We start from the raw sequence: 20,803 nt of genomic DNA, 5'->3' as shown, positions 1-20,803 counted from the left end.
GACTCGATGGATGTAGCGGCCGTTTCAAAAACACAATTCCTCTGCAGGACCTAGGGTTGAAACACATGTCCACAGGATACTGTCTGTGAGGCATGCTCAAAAATAGGACAAGATCCCTGCTTTCACAGTCCAGGCTGCAGGATCCAAAAGCAGGGTTATGTTCTGATCTACACAAACATCAGAACAACCCCAGCTCAGGGATGCATTTCCCTTTCCGTGTGTTGCTCTTCTCCTTCCACCCCCTCTTCCCTGGGTGTCTCTCTTGTAACTTATTTGCTTCTCCACCTCTCCACTACTTGAAAGAAAACATCCTTTCTTGGAAGCTGTTGAAGTTGTTGACCATTCCATGGGGAAGTTGTGTTTTGAAGTTGCCTGTCAGGCAGACGCGTGCATGCTGAGCTGTGCATTCCCCCAATGCCACTCCATCTCCGATTTGGATAACATGATCCACAGGCCAAATGGGACTTCAGTAACCTCCAGACCCTCTTTGCAAATTCCATAAATATTATTTAACATCCTGGCTGTTTGCGTGATCTACATTTGGACTTACCTCAAGCGATTAGTCCCTGCAATTGACCAAGTCTTTCCCTTCTCATGCACATGTTTCCTTCCTCAGATCAAAGCCAAGCTTGTGGCTTCTGAGAAGAAACAAACAAACAGATGATGATGGATTTCTTTGCTTTTGTGACATCTGACATTTTAAAGAAACAAACAAAAACATTTTATTTCTTTGCCTTTTTTTGGCAAAAAAAAATGCATTAACTTTCTTGTGTCTATCTGCCCATCAGGGTTTTCATGCTATCCAGGGGACCCATGTTTGGTGTTTGAAATATTTTTAACTTAATGTAATGTGGTAGTGGGGAGAGGAGGAGGAGGAGGAGGAGGCTAAAATGAGCATGGGCATTAAAAAAAAAAAAAAAGCTTGTTCCAGAAGTGCAGATGAGTTCTAATGCATGTCTAACACATGTCAGCAGGAGCTAGAAGTTCCTTAGACTTTGTAAGAAACCATTCAGTGAAATGTATCTTTTTCCATCTCATCTATAAAATGTGGGTAACAATTTTGGAACTAGCTGGGTTGTTCTCTGGCTCTTCAGTACTCACCTCTCCACTGTTCAACCCAATGCTCCATCTCCAGCGCCATCCTTTCTCCCTATCTCTGTTCCAAACAGCAGCTGATTAAACTCTGTAAATTCCAGCTTCATTGATCTGATATGGTGTTGTGTTAAAAATGGAACCCTAACCTTGGAGGAGGTCTGGAAGGTCGACCTATGTAGGTGGGCAACAGGTAGTTTATATTTGTGTAAGAGATTCCTTTTGCTCTGCATGCTTACTGTCCTTCTTCTGCCTTGATTCCACCGTCATCCCTAACCTTTCTCAGATCCCTTGAGGATGCTAGTGTCATGAGTACTGATGGTGAGCAGGTGGGGGGCCCTATCCAGGGGGAAAAACACACGTGCAGTTTAGAGGCTTTGAACTTTCCTTCAAAGAAACTCAGAGCAGACCTGCCTTGAGTTTTGGGTATATCTGTGTGGGTTTCCCACACTCCTTCAGTTTGGCAAGATTTTCTGTCTGCTAGAGTAGGACAGTAGACACTAGAGACATAGATACCATCTCAGCGTGGTTCTTCGCTCTAAGATAGGACAGCTAGCCTTCTCATCTGACCTCCTTCAACCTTGCTTTTCTTGGATTGCCACCCACTGAGTTTAGGAGGTAGAACTGTAAAATAGAAGCTAAAAAAGAAGGGGTTGTTTTTTGTGGAGGAGGAAAAGCACCATACCTGTTCCTCCTCTGTTCAACCATCCTCCCTAGAAGCAGAACAACACAAGCTTCTCTGCCTCCTGTATTAGGTGTACATTAGATTAAATCCCTATCATCTTGCTTTATTTATACTTGTTCATGACCTTCCTTGCTTGTGCCATTTCTTGCCAAGCATTGGCATGCCTGTTACTGAAAATAATATGGAAGTAATCTCTGGGAGGTGCAGGGGGGAGAGAGGAAGTTCAATCCTTTGTCCTGGAAAAATCAATTTGTACAGCCTCCTGCTTGCTTGTTTCTCTGCCCCTTGCAAGTTTTGGCTACCTCATCGCATCATTATCTCCTGGAGATAGGACCTTGGAAGTCTCCACTGGCTTGGTGTATGCTTCTCAGCTCCTTGATAAGCAGCTAAGAAAGGGAAGGATGGGTTGTTTGGACAGTAATAAGTGAGGAGTAGAAATGTAATGATTTTTTTTTTCCCTTAAGTTGGATAGATGTTTGAAAGGGGTGGTAACAGACCTCCCTGCTGCTCCACCATCACCATCGGCTTTACTGGTGTTAGCCTGGAGATCTGGGAAATTGTTTATCATTTTAATTTCCATTGAGAACCCCTGGATCAATCTCTCATGGTCATCATTGCTGAAGGAGAGCTGTGTTAGTCTATGGTGGCAAAAAAAAAAAAAAAAATCAGAAGAAAGCTGCATCTCATCAACTCTTATACTAATAAAATTTGTTAGTTGGAAAAGGTGCTACCAGACTTCTTCTGATTTTTTTGCCATGGCCCATCATTTCTCATTCCCAGATTCTGGAGGCAGGTAAACCCAAAAGCATAGAGTGTCCTAGAAGACATTAGTATCTGAGAAAGAAAGTATGCGTCGGTCCTGGGGATCTTGGCAGATTACTTACTCTGAGCTCCTGCCAAGGTTTCTTATGCTTGCTTTGAGCCCAGAAGTATCACACAGATGATTATGACATAAACTTGCCTTCTAGATGAATAAATCAAGGTTGCACAATCTTTGTCAAGCCATCCTTTGGCATTCTGGGGGTGGTATGCATCATCATCATCATCATCATCATCATCATCTAAGACATAGCTCTCTAGAGAAGGCTCTAATGCTGAGAAAGGTGAAAGAGAGGATGAGGATGACTAGCAGCAAGGTGGGGGACTCAGTTACAGTGGTGATGGGTGCACTGTTGGAAGACCTGAAGGACCAGTTTGGGGAGAGATCATCCTGGAGAAGATCTGTCGGTATGGCTGCTAGGAGTTGACACTGACCCAATGGCACCTAACCAGTCAGTTAATCAATGGGATGAAAGGGAAGAAGAGGACAACCAGCAGCAAGGTGGGGGACTCAGTTACAGTGGTGATGGGTAGACCATTAGAAGACCTGAAGGACTGGGTTGGGGAAGAGATCATCATGAAGAAAACCTATCTAAGTAACCACTAGGGGTTGAAAGTGACTTGATGGCACATAATCAACCAACCCATAGTTGTTTGGGTGAGAAATGTCGTTAAAATTGAACTGAATGAACTAAATCCAACAAATCCATTCACCCATATATGGGACCCCCCCCCGCCCCCATTTTATAAATGTCAAATAAATAAATAAATTCAGTGCTAGGACATCTCTAAATCATGCCACCCTTGATCTTGTTAGGCCGTGCTTATATAAACGAACCATGTTTTTTTATCTGTGCCCATCCGTTCTTATAGTCAGGTCAACAATTCCTCATGTGGAAGTGAAAACAGGTCCTAGCTCGGAAGTTTCTTCTCTTTTCCATGCACTTGGTGTTTCCTCATCATCTCAGAAAAGCAATAGTGTTTACATTTGTTAAAAAATGAAGCTCTTGGCAATATCTGTCTAGCCTCCAGCTGTACCTAGGAGCTGTGTGTGTTGGATTCATCTCTTCTAAGGAAGATAAATCAAGTTAGATAGGAAGGTGGCTTGGAACTGTAAGCAGAGAAGACAAATTAGCCAATGTTTAGAAGTTCTGTAGAGGAGAGATAACATGAATTCTTCTTTATTTTCTTTTTTCTCTCTACTGCTTCCATGGAAATAATAGCAGAGGAAAGGTTGGGGGGGAGGGAATAAAACATGGGTATTTATCTGACTAGTCCCTTGATAACACTTCATTGATTGATAACCCCAAATTGGAACAACATCCATCCTTCTGTTATCTCATTCTGATTCTTCCCAAGCTCCTCTATGTGTAGTAAGCTAATGCAATTAAATAAATCTTTCCTAATCCTATATCTCTCCAAAAGAAGGAGGGGTAGGGGAGGAGAGAAGGAACTCTCCAGGCCAGGGAGCTAAGAAGACAAAGAAAGTGGCCAGTGGTTTTGCTTTCTTTGTAACCTGAAGGTGCTTTATCTTGTAGGGTGCTTCTTAGTGACACTGTCTCCCACTTGTGCTACTTGAACACCATTGATACCATATTTAAAGGGTCAGAGTTATCCTTTGGATGTTCTTTCCAGCTTTCTTTTTTTTTTTTTTCCTGCTGCTGAGACACCTATCCTTCAATCTGAGATCAGGTGCGACTTATGCTCCGCCATAAATGCATGGTGCGTTTTCCGCCCAGCCACTTCCTTTCTGATTAAAGGAAAAGAAATTGCTTTTGGTCCCCACCCCACAAGAAATTTTTGGTGAAATTTCTAGGGATGGGGAGCATTTCCAAAAGATGCCCCAGCCTTGTGCCTGAAAGCCTTACCTTTCATTGCAGTGGTACTGCCCAACACAATGCTAAATAAGGTAAATTCTAAACCACTGTGAGAATGACACAAGTCAGGGAAACTATGAGGAAGTCGAGGAGGGGGGAGGGTTAGGCCCAGTGTTTTAGGCAACCTTCTATTTGCACACAACTGTGGTCCCTGCCTCGCAAGACCCACAAGAGGGCAGTGTCATAGAAGCTGTGAGACACAAGGAACAGCATCTTCTATGTGATGTCATTATAAGGTGCCTTGAACTGTCAAGCCATCCATCCTTCTAATCCAGTGCTGCATGGTTTCTCCATTACTTCCCCCTCTTTTACCAGGAGAGGCCAATGGTTGAATCTGCATCCTTTTTACTCAAAAACATATGTACTTCCCTCCCAGCCCAGCTGGTTTTGGCTTATGGTTGATGCAGTTTTCTTCTCCTGTACCCTCCTCCTAGAAGATGTAAAAACTATGAATCATTTTTTGGTTGCCAGCCTGCAAAATTCATGGCAATTGCGCCAGCATACTTATGGCCCCTTGCTAATGTGTGTCCTTTTGCAATGTAGAAAAGTTAGAAAAACTGGAGTGGGGAGGCCACGCCAGGTTTCGCAGAAAACACATTTCTTGGACCTGGTTTATAGATTCATTTCCTTGAGCATATGGCGGTTTGTGTGACAATGCTCCATAGAAGAGCAAAACAGCTCTCCCCTGGGTCTACGGATCACAGCAAGTGCTTCGCTGGCCTGAGAATCAATGCACCTAATTACAGCCTGCCTTGCAGACACTTGCAACATCTATCTCTTGTCTTTCCTTCTTCTCCTTTGGCAAACAAATGCCCACCACATGCCAAAAGTACAAGAAGTCCCCTTTGAAACTTATCTCCAGAAGACAGTGACTCCAGTCAGTGCTTCCTCCCTCCAACTTCTTCTGCCTTTTTTTTACCCTTTTTGTATTTTAAAAGACCTCATTCCCCTTGTAATCTTCCTTTTACTCATGCATTACTCTCTTCAGCTACTCTCTGACCCTCAAAACTCGGCTGCTGCTATTATTAGGCCCTCCAGAGCAAGTCAGAGTAGGCCCAGCTGTGGGAGGGACTTTTTTTTTCTTCAACTCAAAGATTTGGAGACAAAATATTTCTCAGGAGAGATGCTTGCCTGCAGGGGGAGGTGGGCAGGGAAGAATCCTGGTGCTGAGGCCCAGGAAGGCAGACTAGGTGTGTTTCAACTTCTGTTTTGGGGTTTACCCTTTCGTAAGTTTTCCTGGGAAAACCCATGAATCCATGCTGTTCAGGAGGATTGCTTCCCAAATTCAGTGCAAACCCTTCTCTGAATTCAGAAGGAATAGGACTTGACCAGGCAATGTCAGCCCAAACTTCTGTCCTTTTCCAGCTCTTGAGGAAGGTGACTTGCCAACAACTCTTTCCAAATTCTGTTTTCCCCACCATGCAGAATAATTTGGACTTCTTTAGAACCTACTCAAAGACTGGTTTGTCAGAGGAAGAGCCAACCACACAGTCCATCTATTGCAGTCACATGTTCACATTCACATTTGTCAGTACCCCAATTAAGAGCATCATTGGACAACATGTCACCAGGAATGGTGGGTGGCCAGGAGTGGTGGATGGCTAGAAGCAATGCCATCCATCCAGCCCCCCCTGTCCAACAGTGTATGAGCTTCTCTTGCAGATCAGTGAAGTTGGAATTAAAGGTCAGGACTCCCTCAAGAATTAAGCAGAACCTGCTTAGCTTTTTGAGATCAGCCATGATCTGCTAGATATTGCCACCTGTTACCAAAGTCTATATTCTAACTGAAGCTAAAGCATTAACAGACTAGTTATTAAACATGCATTCACCAGTTTTTTCCCCCATCCCTTTAAACATCAAAATATTTTTTCTTTTGTTGGAAATATCTCCAAAGCTTTGGCCTCATCAGGACTGAAAGCAAATCTCAGTAAAGACTTAGACTCATCCAGTCTTGTCCAGGAACTCTCGCAGTCTTCTATTTTTTTTTCTCTCCCATAGCAACAGGGTGAATTTTTATGTGGACTGCTGGATTAATCCCCAAAAGATGTTCTCCTGAGTTCATCCTGGCATTGCCCAGCTGCAAAGATAAGTTCATTGTGCAGCCAGAGGTGGTTTGGGGTAACTTGGTGCTCTCCTGGAAGCATCAAAGATCTCACATTCCTTTCTCCATCTAACCATGTAACTTGTTCTTTGGTTTTGCAATCAGTTAATCTTTTGCATTTTGTGGTGCTCCCACAAAGGGATGTTTTCTCGGTCAGAGGCAGCACATATTTTTTGCTGGGATCACAACTCCCTGTGGGTTTCTTTTTCTGTCTGTCTGATTTCTAAGGCTGCAAAATATAAAAACCATTTCAAACATTTGTGTAAATAGGAACCCTCCCATGTCGGGTGAGACTGAAGGAAATAATTCCTCCAGCAAGGGGCATTCGGATCCGCAGGCAATGCCTTGTTTGTTTGTTGTGGAACCCAAAGATTGCATCAAAAGCCAACCAAGAATTCCCCTTCAGTGTTGAGGCTGCCCAGATGGGTTATTGGAACTGTTACAAATCACTGATGGGACTGACTGATTTACAGTGGAGCTTTGGAACTCAGGAGATCCCATCGATGGGCTGTGCTTCCACTCTGCAGAATGTAAACTATGTCTCATCCTGAATTTGGAAAGAGAGAGGTAAAATCCCCTGTTTTGCATTTTCAGAAGTCAGGGCTAGGCCTACCTTTGTGCAGAATGAGGCATCTACACTTCCAAAGGTCAAAGGAGATATCAGGGGCCACCTATAACTCTGAAGATGTTGAAATATGCAGGTGTCAATGTGGCACAGCCTGCCTCGTATCCCATAGATTGGCCTTCTGACAAAGTCTGACAAAACTCATTTCCTGCTACAGGTTGGAAGGAATCGGGCAACTGACCCAACTCTAAATGTGCCTTCCTTGAGATGTTTTGCTGGATGTATCTATCTTCTTTGTGGTTGGACAGTAGCCATTCAGTTTGATGCTCTGTTATGGGTGGGGGATATTTTAGCCTTCACTTCTCCTTTCAGCATGGGGGCCAAGCAAAGAGGGGGTAACAACTGTTAAATCCTCAAGGGAGCAGGTTTGTGAATGGTACTGTGCTTCTCTCTCAGTCATGAGGTGTGGAGAAGTCGTTGTTTGTGATCATTCAGCTTACTCCACATCAGGTTTTCATTCTGCACTTCGGCAAACATTTGAAAAAAACACTATATCTGGAAGAGGCTCTCAGTTCCTTGCTGGGGACCTGATATATTTCCATACATGCTACTTACACACCTCTTGGTTGCAGATACTATAGGAGGAGACTTTCTCTTTGCAATTCATGTATTCTTCCATTGAACCCTGGAGGTCCTCCTTGTAACTGATCAGATATGTGGCCAACTTCAGCTTGTGTTGTGTTATGGAACTGTGCAGGCTTCTGGAAGGGGAACAATTGTTTTATAGTGTGTTTTATATTGAAATTTTATTGTATATTTATTGTTTTATATTGTAAACTGCCCAGAGTCACTCTGCTCAGAGGAGATCGGTGGTGACAAATTTGACAAATAAATAAATAAACAACAAATGAATTTAGGGATCCTGCTGGAACCAAATGACATTGAAGATCCCTTGCCTTGCTTGGCTTCAGCTTTCCAGTAAAGGCTATCTGTGGTTATTTATGAGCTCCAATGTAAAATACCTTCTTTTTCTGATTTCTGGAGTCTAAATCAGGGTTTCTGTCTGAGCAGCAGGCAATGTGGTTTTGATTAAATAGAATGAGGTCAGGATGGGGCTGTAAAAAGGTAGCTTCTCTTCACTATCCTCCATTCATTTCTCCCTGGAAAGTTCAGTACAATGAGAAAGGGAAGGGCCAAGCTTCAGAGGGCAGAGAATGCTCCATCACTCTAATAAGGCATGAATAGAAAATGTCTATGGGTGGAGCAGAAGAGCAGAAGGTTGCTTGCTTCACAAATGCCTTGTACGTTGTGTCACAATGTTCTAAGGTCTGCAGGAACAAGAATATATCAAAATACTGTTTCTGTTGCTTGCTATAATTAATCTAAGATGAACTGTGTGTCATGGGGGGAAGGAGAAATGGGTGGGAAAGGAAGGGCTCAAAAAATAGATGCAGGTTTTGAGAGGTTAGTAGTAACCACTTGTTGAGAAAAGAAGTATCTAGGGGGCTTAATAGAAGCTTCCATGTGGATAGGTGTGTGTATATACCTATATAAAATTCACAGAAAGCATTTTATTTTTTTATTTCTGAAGTGGATGGGGAAACATTACCATCCAGATTTTGTGACACAGCAGTTCCTGCCCTCATTCCTCCCTATTAGACTTTGCCATGCAGTGATGTCTGGAGGACCACAGGGACACCATCTGCTAATTTGCCAGATGTCGAAGAAGTCATGTCTTTGTTTAAAGGTGTTTCAGTTAAATAAGTTTCGTAGAAGCAGACAAATAAGGAGGAAGGTCTTGAAAATTGGGGCTGCAAAAGATTCCTTCTTCATCCTCTTTATTATTATTATTCTTTTTAAAGAGTTTGTAACAGGTTGAAGGAAACACTTCTTTCTGCCTAGCCTCTGGAAGGGTCTCTGATGCTCCCAGTAGGCAGTAATGACTACAGGAGCTGACTTAAAGATGATATTTTCTTGATGGGTTTATAATTGCAATTCTCAGAATTTCTTTCTCCATGCTGGCTGGAAATGTGGAGAGGTGAAAGTCTTAACATGCAGTAAAAATCTGCATGAGGCCTGAATTCAGCACTTGGAAGCTGATTCATAGTGAGAGCAAGGAATGCTGCCTTTCCTCTGAAGAGGCTTCCTAACCCAGAAGCCAATCAGATTGGGCCACCCAATTATCACTAGAGCTGAAAAAAGTCACCCCTTTGAGAAGTCGCACCTTCATCCTCCTAGGTCCTTCAGCGCAATTTGCTCTTTCATTTTGTTTCTCCTCCAATGAATATGAAAGTATGGCAGAATATTAGTGGTAGGCAAAATGTTACAACTGTTTCAAACTCAAAATAGAGTCTTTCCACCTCGCCAGGTGTATTCCCACCTCAAAAACTTTTGCATGGCTCTTTAAGATCTCTGTTTCCACTGAAGTTGCATTTTTTTCTCACTCACAAGGACATCTTTGTGGCAGTCTCCATAAAGATACCCCCCCCCCCAACAAGCCTTTTCTTTGATCTCTTGGGACTGGGTAGCCATGTAAACACTGACTTTTTGTCAGCTTGTTTAAATTGCGGATGCATCAATTCATGGAGCATAAAAACAGATTCCGGGTTGCTTTTTTTATTTTTATTTTTATTTTGTTTTTTACTCTCTCTCTCTTGGCACAATCTGCTTGCTTTGTGTCTGTTGATTTACTCTTCCCTAATTGTGCCAAGTTGCATCCAAAAGAGGAACTGCATTCTTGTGGCTTTGGTGAATAATATTTGTATAAATATGTACCTTACAACACAGTGGCTTGAAAGGGGCATTTTTCTACCGATTATCTAAGGACCATACAGTTAATTGTCTCTTGCTGCTAGGACACTGCACTGAAATTTGGGAAAGTTTAGCCACTGGATATTTCACAGAGATTGCACAACTTTCTCTCTTGTGCACACACACACACAGAGAGAGAGAAAGAATGAGAGAGAGAGACTTTTATAGTAGATTATAAATAAAATGGCCCCTGGGTTTTGTGTCCAGGTGAACAGGTGGAAATTTTGGATTGGGGTAGATTTTTCTTTTGTTTTGTTTTGTTTTGAAAATGCAAACTTTGCAGACAACGTTTGATAAACATCCTTTTCTCCTTTGGTTCTCTAGCAGAACTGTGGGCATAGCAGTGTTTTTTGTTTGTCTTTTTTCTTTTGTTTCTGAGAGAGAAGGAAAAAGGAAAGGAGCTTTTACTGCCCATATCAGTGGCTAAAGAGAAATGGGTAGGTGCTGGCTGCTGTTCTTGAAAGCTGTCCATAACATCCTCCCAGAGGAAGTATTGCACATTCTTAAAAGTGTGGTAATCACCTTTCTTTCAGAGGGAATCAAATTTGCATCTCGGATGTTTTCGCTGCAAAGGAGGTACCTGTAATCCAGGATCTCTGGAAATGTACATGAAAGTGGGCTGGGTACTATCTTTACAAGGCTGCAGACTTAGAGGACCACTGCACACTGTTTTGGGAAGGATGATCCACCTTCTTAGCCCAAAAATTGGAGAAAGGAGTTTACTTCAAGTCCATCTCCTTGTTTTGCCCATTGTGATTCCTCCAGCCTAAAAAATAGCTGAATTCTGCAAGTGGTGGTTGTTTCCTGCTACATATCTCTCCATTGCTCTGCATCAGATGAAAAAGAATGGGAGGAAGATGGATGGGTGGATGGATGGATGGATGGATGGATGGATGGAAGGAAATGCTGAAGAAAAGCCTAGGAATTTATTTGGCCCACAGTTCTATCCTGTTCAGTTAGAGTGCTTGTGTTTTCACACCATAAACTCCTCCTAAGCATGTCTGGCCTCTTTTTCTCTTTTCTCTTATGCATTACATTTATTTTTCCCCTTTCCACTCTGAACGCTGGTCAAGGAAGTTAACAATGCAATACAGTGAAACTCAAATCATAACTTCCCAGGCTAATGCCTTCTCTGAATGAAAGCTGTTTCTTTATCTGCTTGCTGCTGAAAGAGCTATCAGGAAGGGAGTTGGTTCAAAACTCTTCATTCCTCCTGTTTATCCCAGTTTATCCTGGTGGGTGTTTTTTTCTTCCAGATTTACCCTCTATGCTGTGGACACCCGGGGGAGGCACTCAGGACTGAGCACCATCACACTAAGAACGGCCTGTCCTTTGGTGGATGACAGCAAGGCAGAAGGTAAGTGGGTGGGATATGGGTCCCAAAGGACTCTTAAAGGTAAAGGTAAAGGTTTCCCTTGACATTAAGTCCAGTTGTGTCCAACTCTAGGGGGTGGTGCTCATCTCCGTTTCAAAGCCGAAGAGCCGGCGTTTGTCTGTAGACACTTCCGTGGTCATGTGGCCAGCATGACTACACGGAACGCCGTTACCTGCCCGCCGAAGCGGTACCTATTAATCTACTCACATTGGCATGTTTTCGAACTGCTAGGTTGGCAGGAGCTGGGACTAGCAACGGGAGCTCACCCCGTCACGCAGATTCGAACCACCGACCTTCCGATTGGCAAGCTCAGCAGCTCAGCGGTTTAACCTGCAGCGCCACCGCGTCCCTTATAAAGGACTCTTACTGATGTCTTAACTTTGCCTTAATTTCTGGAGTCTCCTACATAGCCCATTCTCAGATATTTCTGGGTCATAGACTAGAGCAGTGCTTTCCAAGCTGGACAACTCTGAGCTGTGTGGACCTCAACCCCCAGGATTCTTAGCAAGGGCCATGCTGGCTAGGGTTCTGGGAGTTGCAGTGCACGATTCTCAAAGTGGGAAACAGTGGTCTAGAACAATGGGTCTGTTGACAAATTTTGGACATTTGAATGCTCCCACAAAATAGACACCCACATTTCTAATTCACGAAACCATCTGTGGTCCTACGTTTAGCCCAGAGGCATTCAACTACTGGTTGCCACTCGTCTGCTATTTAATTCTTTCTAATTAATTTATGTAATACGTTGTAAAAGAGTGTTAGGTGCCTTCTGCAGCAACCTCATGCTCACTGCTGATTTGGGGACAGCTTGGGCTCAAAGCCATCTACGGTTCCTGTGGGCCCTGAACTGCATTCCATTGGGGGGGGGATTACTTGAAAGTAATGCTTAGATTCTTTGCTATCTCATCCTGAAGAAAGTTTGGAATTGCTTTCAGAATCCTTCCATTGCTTCCACTTCTTCAGTCTCCTTGATTCTTGTGGAATGGCAGAGGACATTAAAAGTAAATGTGGGTGTTCCTACTGCTGCCGTTGCAAATCTTAATATACCCGTCACAGGTGTTCTTTGGGCAGACTACAAGATTACTTGAGGTTTCAGGACCATGAAATTGGGAGGGTTTTCAATTTAGAATATTTGGAAATATGGACTGCACAGTTGGCCTTATTAGTAGCAGCAACAGCAGCAGTAGTCAAAAGGAAAGCAGCTTTATTTTTATTTATTTTTTCAAGTTTTGCCACTGCCCATCTCCCCCCAGAAGATGATAGATACATAGATGATAAATGATAAATAGATGATAGATAGATAGATAGATAGATAGATAGATAGATAGATAGATTGATTTACTTACTTACTTACTTACTTACTTACTTACTTACTTACTTACTTACTTACTTAAACAGCAGTGATGATCGCTGAACCTTTCTACCCCTTTGCAGCTTCCCCACTGTCCTCACTTCCCAAACTGAAGAACCTCCACTGGAAGAGACCCCTTGTTACACCTTTATTTAGGATTCAGTTGGAAGTGTGAGAAACTGCAGAGCGATGGATCATTGAGGCTGCAACACAGAACAGGATAACTAGCAAATCCTTGACCACCTTGTAAATAAAACAATTGTCCCTCATCCGGTGCATTAGACTTTCTCCAGCCCTTCTATTTCTTTAGTAGAAGGGAATTATTATTTTTTTAAAAAAAAAACATTCAACTCGAGATGGTCCATAGAAAGAAAATCTGGTCAAATTGCTACGTTCTGGTTGCTGCTCAGCCTGTTCCTCTCTGCTTGCTTTCCAGAGATAGCAGATAAGATCTACAACCTCTACAATGGCTACACCAGTGGGAAGGAGCAACAGACAGCCTACAACACCCTAATGGAAGTCTCTGCATCAATGCTCTCCCGAGTCCAGCATCACTACAACTCCCACTATGAGAAGTTTGGCGACTTTGTCTGGCGCAGCGAGGATGAGCTTGGCCCCAGGTAATTCTTTTGGCCGAGTCTGAATTCCTGCCGCCTTCCTTACCATTATCAGGGCTAGCTAAAATGTCACTAGGGTAGGTGAGCTTCTGAGTTTCTCAGGGTTCTTCATTAGGCAAGGTGTTTGTTACCAAAGGGGTGAAAAAGGAGATACCCAGTTCTCCCCACCACTACGATCACCACCATTCCTGTTATTGGATAGGAACCAGTCTTGATGAGGCTGGGGTCTCCTTCCACTGCAAGACTGTCAGTGTAAGAACTGACACTTTGGATCCCAATAATGACCTGACTCATGCACACTTGAAATATACAGAATTCAGATTTATTGAGAATGTGTACAGATCAAGAGAAAAGCTGTGATTGAAGATTCCCGCCTAAACTACCTAATTAAAGGTTAGCAGACATCCCGCTCCCCCACCCCTTACTTCTCTCCCCACCTAATTCCAATGGCCAGGCATGCCAAGCACAGACGTCTCTGATGGTACGAGCTTGACTCTCCCCCTTAGTCCAAACAGAATAGTTTCACACTCCTTGGTGTTCCCCCTCCCAACTGGTTCTTGACACACGTTAGCTCATCATGGCAGACAAACACGATCAGACGATTCATCAATCATTTGATTGTGGAGTCTGACAGTCAGACTTAGGGGGCATCCTAGAGGACCCATGCTGTTGGTTCAGTTTAAGGCCCAGCTGACTTCAAAGGTCTGCATCAACTTACATACCCATTGTCCAACCCTTCTCCATGAAATCTGGGCATCTACCCTTCAATTCAAACACTTGAGAAATCTTCTGAGATTCTCTTCTTCCAAACTGGATCATGTTTATGGGCTTGAACACCCTCCGTTTATCCCCATCACAGCTGTGGGGTACTTGGGTGTGCTTTCCGTTGTTGTTCATCCAGAGTTCCAGAATGTTTCTAAGTGTTCAAAGAAAAACAATTATTTTCATTCCCACTTCTGAAACATATTGGGATTTAAACTTTCCTACCACTCCGCCCCCTGTTATGCCTATCTAAGTGGCACTGCTTACTGGATTTTGGCTCTTCCTGAAAACAGGATTAGAGGTAGAGACCATCAAGAAATCTTTGCACTGTAGGCTAGACTGCAAAGTAAAAAGAAAAAAAGAAAAACAGAAGTCCCCAAAGAAGGCAAGGGCAACCCAATTCCATTCTGCTGCTAAGAAGTACATGAATGAATCCATTAAGTCAATAGGGAGCCAAGGTCATCTTAGTGACTTGATTTCCACCTTGCTATGCCTATGGAGTTGGTGGGCTGGTTTGACAATTTTCCTTCCCCAGATCTCTTCTGAACAATGGTATGGACAAAGCCCTCAGATATTACTCATTATAAGCCATCATTGCTCCCTACCCACCCCTCAAAAAAGCTCAGAAATTCAAATCACTTGGGAGATTTCAGAGAGCCCTTCCTTCTTCACACATCTGATGTTCTTCTGTTTTGCTTTCCAAGCCCTGTAGTGATGGATTTGTAGCAGCCCTTTCTTGTTTGCACATGAGTTGCCTTCAGTCCTCTGTGTGCCCAAGCTGAGCCATACAGATCCATGAAGCAGATGCCAAGAGCTGCAGTCAGGATGACCACAGAAAAGTAGTCCGTGAAAAGCCAGTGTTGGCCAGGCTTGAGGGTCTTTCCACTTGAAAATATCCAGGTCCCAGCCCAGAATGGTAAAGATCTCAACAGCACCCCTGAATCCTTTGCTGTTCCCAAGAGTAGTTTTGGAGGCTGACCTCACTGAGCAGGCATTCCCAAGATCAGGGCCCCCCTAGTTTGCCCCAGCATCCCTTAACTCTGACTGAATGCCCATGTCCTTTTACCCTGTCCAGGTCCCATTTTCCAGACTGGTTCTTCAAAGAGCTGCTGTGAAAGAACAGGCAGAGACCAAATGTCATTTGAAGGCGGGATGCTTCTTAATGAGCTTTTAATTGGCAGGAGCCTAATGTTCTGTGGGGGTCATTAATTTCCCCACTTTGAAATGTTTATCAGGGGAGCCCCTGATCTGTAGCAGAAGTTGGGCCATAAAACTTAGTGACAAGAATGGAGCCTGTTGCATAATCACCATAAATAAACTATACCGAAGCTCCCGCACAGGCCAGTTTCAGGAAGAACCACAGGTTCCTTCAAACAGCTGGTTAGCAGTAGATACAGTGCTTATCTGCTGTTCAAAGCAGAAGGTTTATGCTAGGAAAAAACAAGCTCATAGGTGGCCTTGGTTAAGGGGCTGTGCACCCAGCCAAATTTTCTCTGCACCTGCTGCAGTCCTGACCCCTTATTCCTAGCACCACCACAAGAATCCTAGGCTTTCTCCATAACTTAAAACAAGGCTTTTCTGTATTACTGTCCTGGATGTTCCTTCTGCAGTGTGTTTCTATCATACTTCAGCAGGATGGAAAATTATTTCTGTGGGCTTTGTGTTTTCCACCAGAGGATAAGAGGAAAAAAACAAACAAACAAAGAAAAAAAAAAACATGGAAAAGTTCTCGTAATGAGGAGCAAGATTCTTCCAGTCCCCTTGGTTGTGAAGTGGTCAAAGGATCTGAGAATCTCCTTCCCTCCATTCCAAGCATCTCTCCCTTCGGGGAGATATCACAAGATCACTTTTCCTGTCTATGTGTGCATGTGTTGTGCTGCTGAAATGGAGGCAGGGAGGCTTTGGAATGGTGGAAAGATTCAGAGTCCAGCGCCACTGTTACAAATATTAAGTCATTTCCTTGAATAATTAGTATTATTATTGCTTTGGCGCATATCCAGGTAGCGAAATCTATGACACCAAGGCTTCTAAATGAAGGCTTAAATGCAAACTCTTCTCTAAAATTCATAGGACAGTTCATTAGTCATGCCCAAAGAACAGAAGGCAAAAAATTGAGGGGACGTGACGCATAAAATATAAAAGGAGGTAAACACTAGGGTCATACTTGCAATCTTCCTGCCAATGGACAATGAGGTCCACTAGTTTGAACCCTCGCAACGTTATTTCTCACCACCTGTTATCTAATTCTGCTTTTTGTTGGTTTGTTTTTATTCAGAGATGGCAGGATTGGATTGGGGGGCTTTATCCATGGGTGGGTTTTTCTGGGCACTCTTTCCTTGCACCGCAAACTGGGAAAATGGAGCAGCCCTTCTAATCCTCCATCATCATACTCTCTTAATGCTTGGTTGCCTCCCAATTGACAAGGTGGAATGGAGGTGGCCGAGTGTGGTAGGGAGTGGTCACAAGTTGGCAGCAGAGGGCTGGTCGCGTACAGTGACTGCCCCCCTTGACCATCCTTTCCTGACTCAGCTTTCTAACGGCTTCATTAAGGTCTGTCCTTTTTGCAAATGATTCCCATTTTCTGGAGCTGAGTGGGTAGGAGATAGGTCAGGGTCAGGGGGTTGGGCCAATTTCATCTCCAGCTTTGGAAAAACTCCAACCTCCATAGGGAAATCTTGGAGAGGACCCAGCATCTGATTTATGGCATCCAACCGGCTGCCCTTTGAATTTATCTCCTCGCCTGCTCTGGGAGGTAACTCTCTCCCCTTTTTCAACTTCCTCTTTCAGCCTGCCCTCTTCTTTGTTTCCCCTTTCCTCAGGGGAAGATGTCAGCCAAAGATAAGTCTACCCTTTAGACGTTACTTCATTAACCTTTTCACACAAGTGAGTCACATCGGCAGCTTGGCCTAAATAGTCCACAATAATCTGCCTTTGGCTGAAAGGGAATTTGTCATTAGGAAAGCCTCAATGGGTTCCACTTCCCTCCGCCTCTTCTCTCCTCCATACCTTCCTTGTAGATTTATTTTCACTTGTAAGATGCTGCTGCTGATTCTCCTGGCCAAACTTGCCAAAACTTGCTGATGGCTCTTTCCCATATGCCACACCCAAAGCTATCACCAGAGATTCTAGAGTGGGGGGAACAGACTGGTTCAAAAGGCTATGTGGGGTGAGAGTCGGTCGTAATTCAAAAATACATTCAGTAATGTTGGGGGAAAAAAAAAAAAAGATTGGACTGGAGAATTCAAAGGCCATGACTCTCAACTCAACTGTTTTAACAGTACTGCATTTCTTTTCCAAGCATTCTCCTTTGGTTTGGGTAAAAACAGTGGGTTTTACTTACTTCTTTCCCAGTGGGAAAATTAAAAATAGTAAAATGTCCGTGGCTGCACGAAGTGGGTGGAGAGGGATTTAATGAAGCTGTTCCAAAGCTGCAGTAGTTCTGGATGAGGAGGATAAGTGATCATGCTTAGGTTTCAAAATGCAGTTGGAGGGGTGCAGAACAGCACCCCTGATTTTCTTTTTCCCTACCATTTTCAAGCCCAACAAGAACTTGACTTTGAAGCTTCTTTCAATGGAGAAGAAAAAGTTGGTGAAATTTTCATGAGTGGAGAGTGGTGTTCTAATCTGAAGGTGTCAATGAGGTAGTCATGGGGGTGTTGTGAAGATCCTGTCTTTTAAGGTAGTGGTCTGCAGCCTCCCCAACTTCCCACAAATCCATTCCATCCCAGAGAAGGAAATCAAACCCATGAGGCTTTTTCAAGTGTGGACAGCCAGGGAAGCTGCAGAGGGATGGAAGAATATTTCAAAACACATTAAGAGTACAAGATAAACCCAGGAGCCTCCTTCATATGGGAAGAAAATGTAAGTAAATTAGTAAAGAGATTTTAGCATGGTCCTACAGTCTTCTCATTAGTCACAGCCACATATCATTTGAAGCATTCAGTGTTATCTCCATACTATGCCCCAGTCTGAAATCCAATTGACATTGGTCTATGGCAATGTTTGAAGTGTGAATAAAAAAGTAAAGGAACAAAAATAGCTCCCAGTTGCACCAGTTCATTGAATTGCCACTATGACTCAGATCACCCATAAAATAATCTGATTATCCCCTCCTACCCACCCACCCTTGAGCTTTGCAAATTGTGAATAAGGTGACAAAAATATAGGTTTTGCTTAGTCCTAAATCCCACATACTCCAAATTCTCTGAAGAACAGGAAGAAGGGGAAAACCTCTATATTTTGAGTTTGAATTAAGGAATAATTTGGGGAGGCCATGACAAAGGGTATGTAGATGCTACCAGACTCCTGATTTTTTGCTACCATAGACTAGTCCGGCTCTCCTGCCACCTGACAGTTTCTAGAAATGGTGGTTTGGTCCTCTTCTCTTCCTATCCAATGTTCTTCATCTTTGACTTTCTCCAAATCTCAAGCTATTTTTTCCCCCTTCTAGAAAAGCACATCTCATCCTGCGACGGCTTGAGAAAGTCAGTAGCCACTGTTCAACTTTGCTACGCAGTGCCTACATCCAGAGCCGGACTGATACCATGCCCTACTTATTCTGTCGTAGCGAAGAGGTCCGGCCCCCTGGCATGGTCTGGTACAATGTCCTCAAGGACACCAAAATCACATGTGAGGAGAAGATGGTCTCTCTGCTGCGCAACATGTACAGTGATTCCAAGGGGCGATGAAAGACAGTGCCGGCCAACCGAGGCAACCCAGCAGAGGCACACCCAACTCAGACGAGTCAAGGACATGTGGCAACCTGCAGTTTGAGGGAAAGGAGAGCAGAGAGGTGAACAACAGCCAGCTGAGGGATCAGCAAGATTTCTCCCCCATTCCCCTTTTTTAGGTTCTGTTTTTTAAAATAATAATTATTATTTAAGCAGGAAGTACATAGTTTTGCTCCGTTCAAGGGAAAAAAAGACCAAAAAAAAGTGTCATCCTTCTCAGATGCTTTTCCTAACTAAATCCCTAGCCATGTGCTCCAAAGCTGAGAGCAGGGGCTGGAGAGAAAACTCAGCTGGTGGGGTGGGGGCCCACAAGTGGTGGCACCAACAGCTTTCAGCTGTACTTTAGGTGGGTGACTCACTTTAGGTCTTTGCTCGGAGTGACTGAGACTTGGGTAGCACGAGAACTTTATGCAGGAAGTCAGAAGAACCTACATTTTTGAAGGGACAGCACCCTTGAAGTAGCCACTGAGCAACTGACACCAGATTAGAGCAGGGGCTTTGCTGGTGGGCTATTACAAGAAAAGTGACACGTCAAACACGAACAAGAGAATGGCTCCTTGGATGATTCTCTCTACCAGTGTCCTGACAGGTTGTTCTGTGCATTAAAACATTCATATTTACTTCCACCTTGCTGGCCTGTCGTTTCTTGAGTCATGTGAGTGAATCGTTGCCAAAGATACACCCGCTTCCTTATTGTCTCTTTAGCTACTCTCATGTTTCTTCCCCCGTCCCCGCTTGGCTAAGGGAGACAATGCTCTTCCTACTATACACTCCACTGTCACATGCACTTAAAGTCTGCCAGTTCCTTCCATATATACTGATTACAAATTACACCTCTGGGACTCTTTCACACTCCAAATTGATTCAGATCAGTTTGGCTCATCAAACATAGCCAGTTCAGACCCTTACTGTGCCTGTTTCTGAATAGTCTGAACCTAGTTCAGTACAGCCCAATTCTATATGTGTGTCCTAGGAGGATCAGATCTGTTTTCCAGATTGTTTTCTATGTTCAAATTGAACTGGACCTGAATCATGAACCCCTTTTGCTTGATCCTTACAGAGTCTTCCTTCACCTCCATCTCTTCTTCTTTTAAGCCAGAAATGGAACTTGGGATCATTTGCACGCAAAGCAAAATCTATACCACTAAGCCTTGTACCCAAGGGAAACTTGGAGAATCCAAATGCATACGTGTTTCTAAATGTTGATAAGATGCTAAACATATTGCTTCCAGTATTGTTATAATAAGATTATTTGGGGTGGAGGGACAATGACACCCACCTCTGTTTTAACTGACAAAAGTTGGGCAGACTATTAGACCCTAAGCATCTTCCTCAGCAATTGTCCCTTTCCATTATGGTCTCTGCTACCCATTCAAAGCCAGAAGAAGACACTGGTGAGATACAGTCCCTTGATGTCCAGTGCCACAGCCAAGCCAAACTGAAGGAGGCAAGCAGCCCATTTTCTAACACTTGATATGGAGGAAGCCAACTCTACCCAGCTCTTCCATCAGCAACCTGAATATTCTGGATGGGTTCACACAACACCTTAGATCAGGCAAAAATGGGCTTGAAGAGTTGTTGGCTGAGCTTGTTTTAGGAAACCCAGCCAACATTTTAGCATGATGTGTAAATATCCTACTAAGCCATAATGTGGTTTATTTATTTATTTGGGCATCACATGGTACATGTACACAGACATTCTGTTTTGTAAACTCAGTTTTAGGATTACATGAGTTGTATGAATCCAGCCTGTGTGCCAAAACCTACCAGGCCAGAGAAGGTAAAACCCTGGATTATGGAAGCTTTGCTGTCTACTCTTGACATGGGAAAAATCTGATGTTTTCTTGCAGTTGCTACTTAGCCTTTTAAGCACTGTGAGACATTGCAAAGTATGGCATGGAGTGTCTTATTTTCTCTTGCCTCTACTGAATAAGTCTCCACACACCCAGCATCAGGTGAAGGTCTTCAATGCACTCAACACAGAAATGCTCAGCTGAAATAGGTCTCTTTGTGAGTAC

General features: G+C 43.5%; 1 protein-coding gene across 1 annotated transcript in view; it reads left to right on the top strand.

Moving 5' to 3' along the window:
* ASTN2 (astrotactin 2) overlaps positions 1–19,411 on the top strand; it is a 289,840-nt gene extending 270,429 nt beyond the window's left edge. The window contains exons 24-26 of the mRNA XM_063316464.1: positions 11,207–11,307; positions 13,113–13,296; positions 18,506–19,411. Coding sequence (XP_063172534.1) covers positions 11,207–11,307; positions 13,113–13,296; positions 18,506–18,743 — 523 coding nt within the window. The 3' untranslated portion in view covers positions 18,744–19,411. The remainder of the gene's footprint in view (positions 1–11,206; positions 11,308–13,112; positions 13,297–18,505) is intronic.
* Positions 19,412–20,803: the final 1,392 nt, after the last annotated feature.

Source organism: Candoia aspera, chromosome 16 (assembly GCF_035149785.1).
Source record: "Candoia aspera isolate rCanAsp1 chromosome 16, rCanAsp1.hap2, whole genome shotgun sequence".
NCBI lineage: Eukaryota > Metazoa > Chordata > Lepidosauria > Squamata > Boidae > Candoia > Candoia aspera.
The sequence above is the reverse complement of the archived record's forward strand: the minus strand, read 5'-3'. Positions and strand labels throughout refer to the sequence as shown.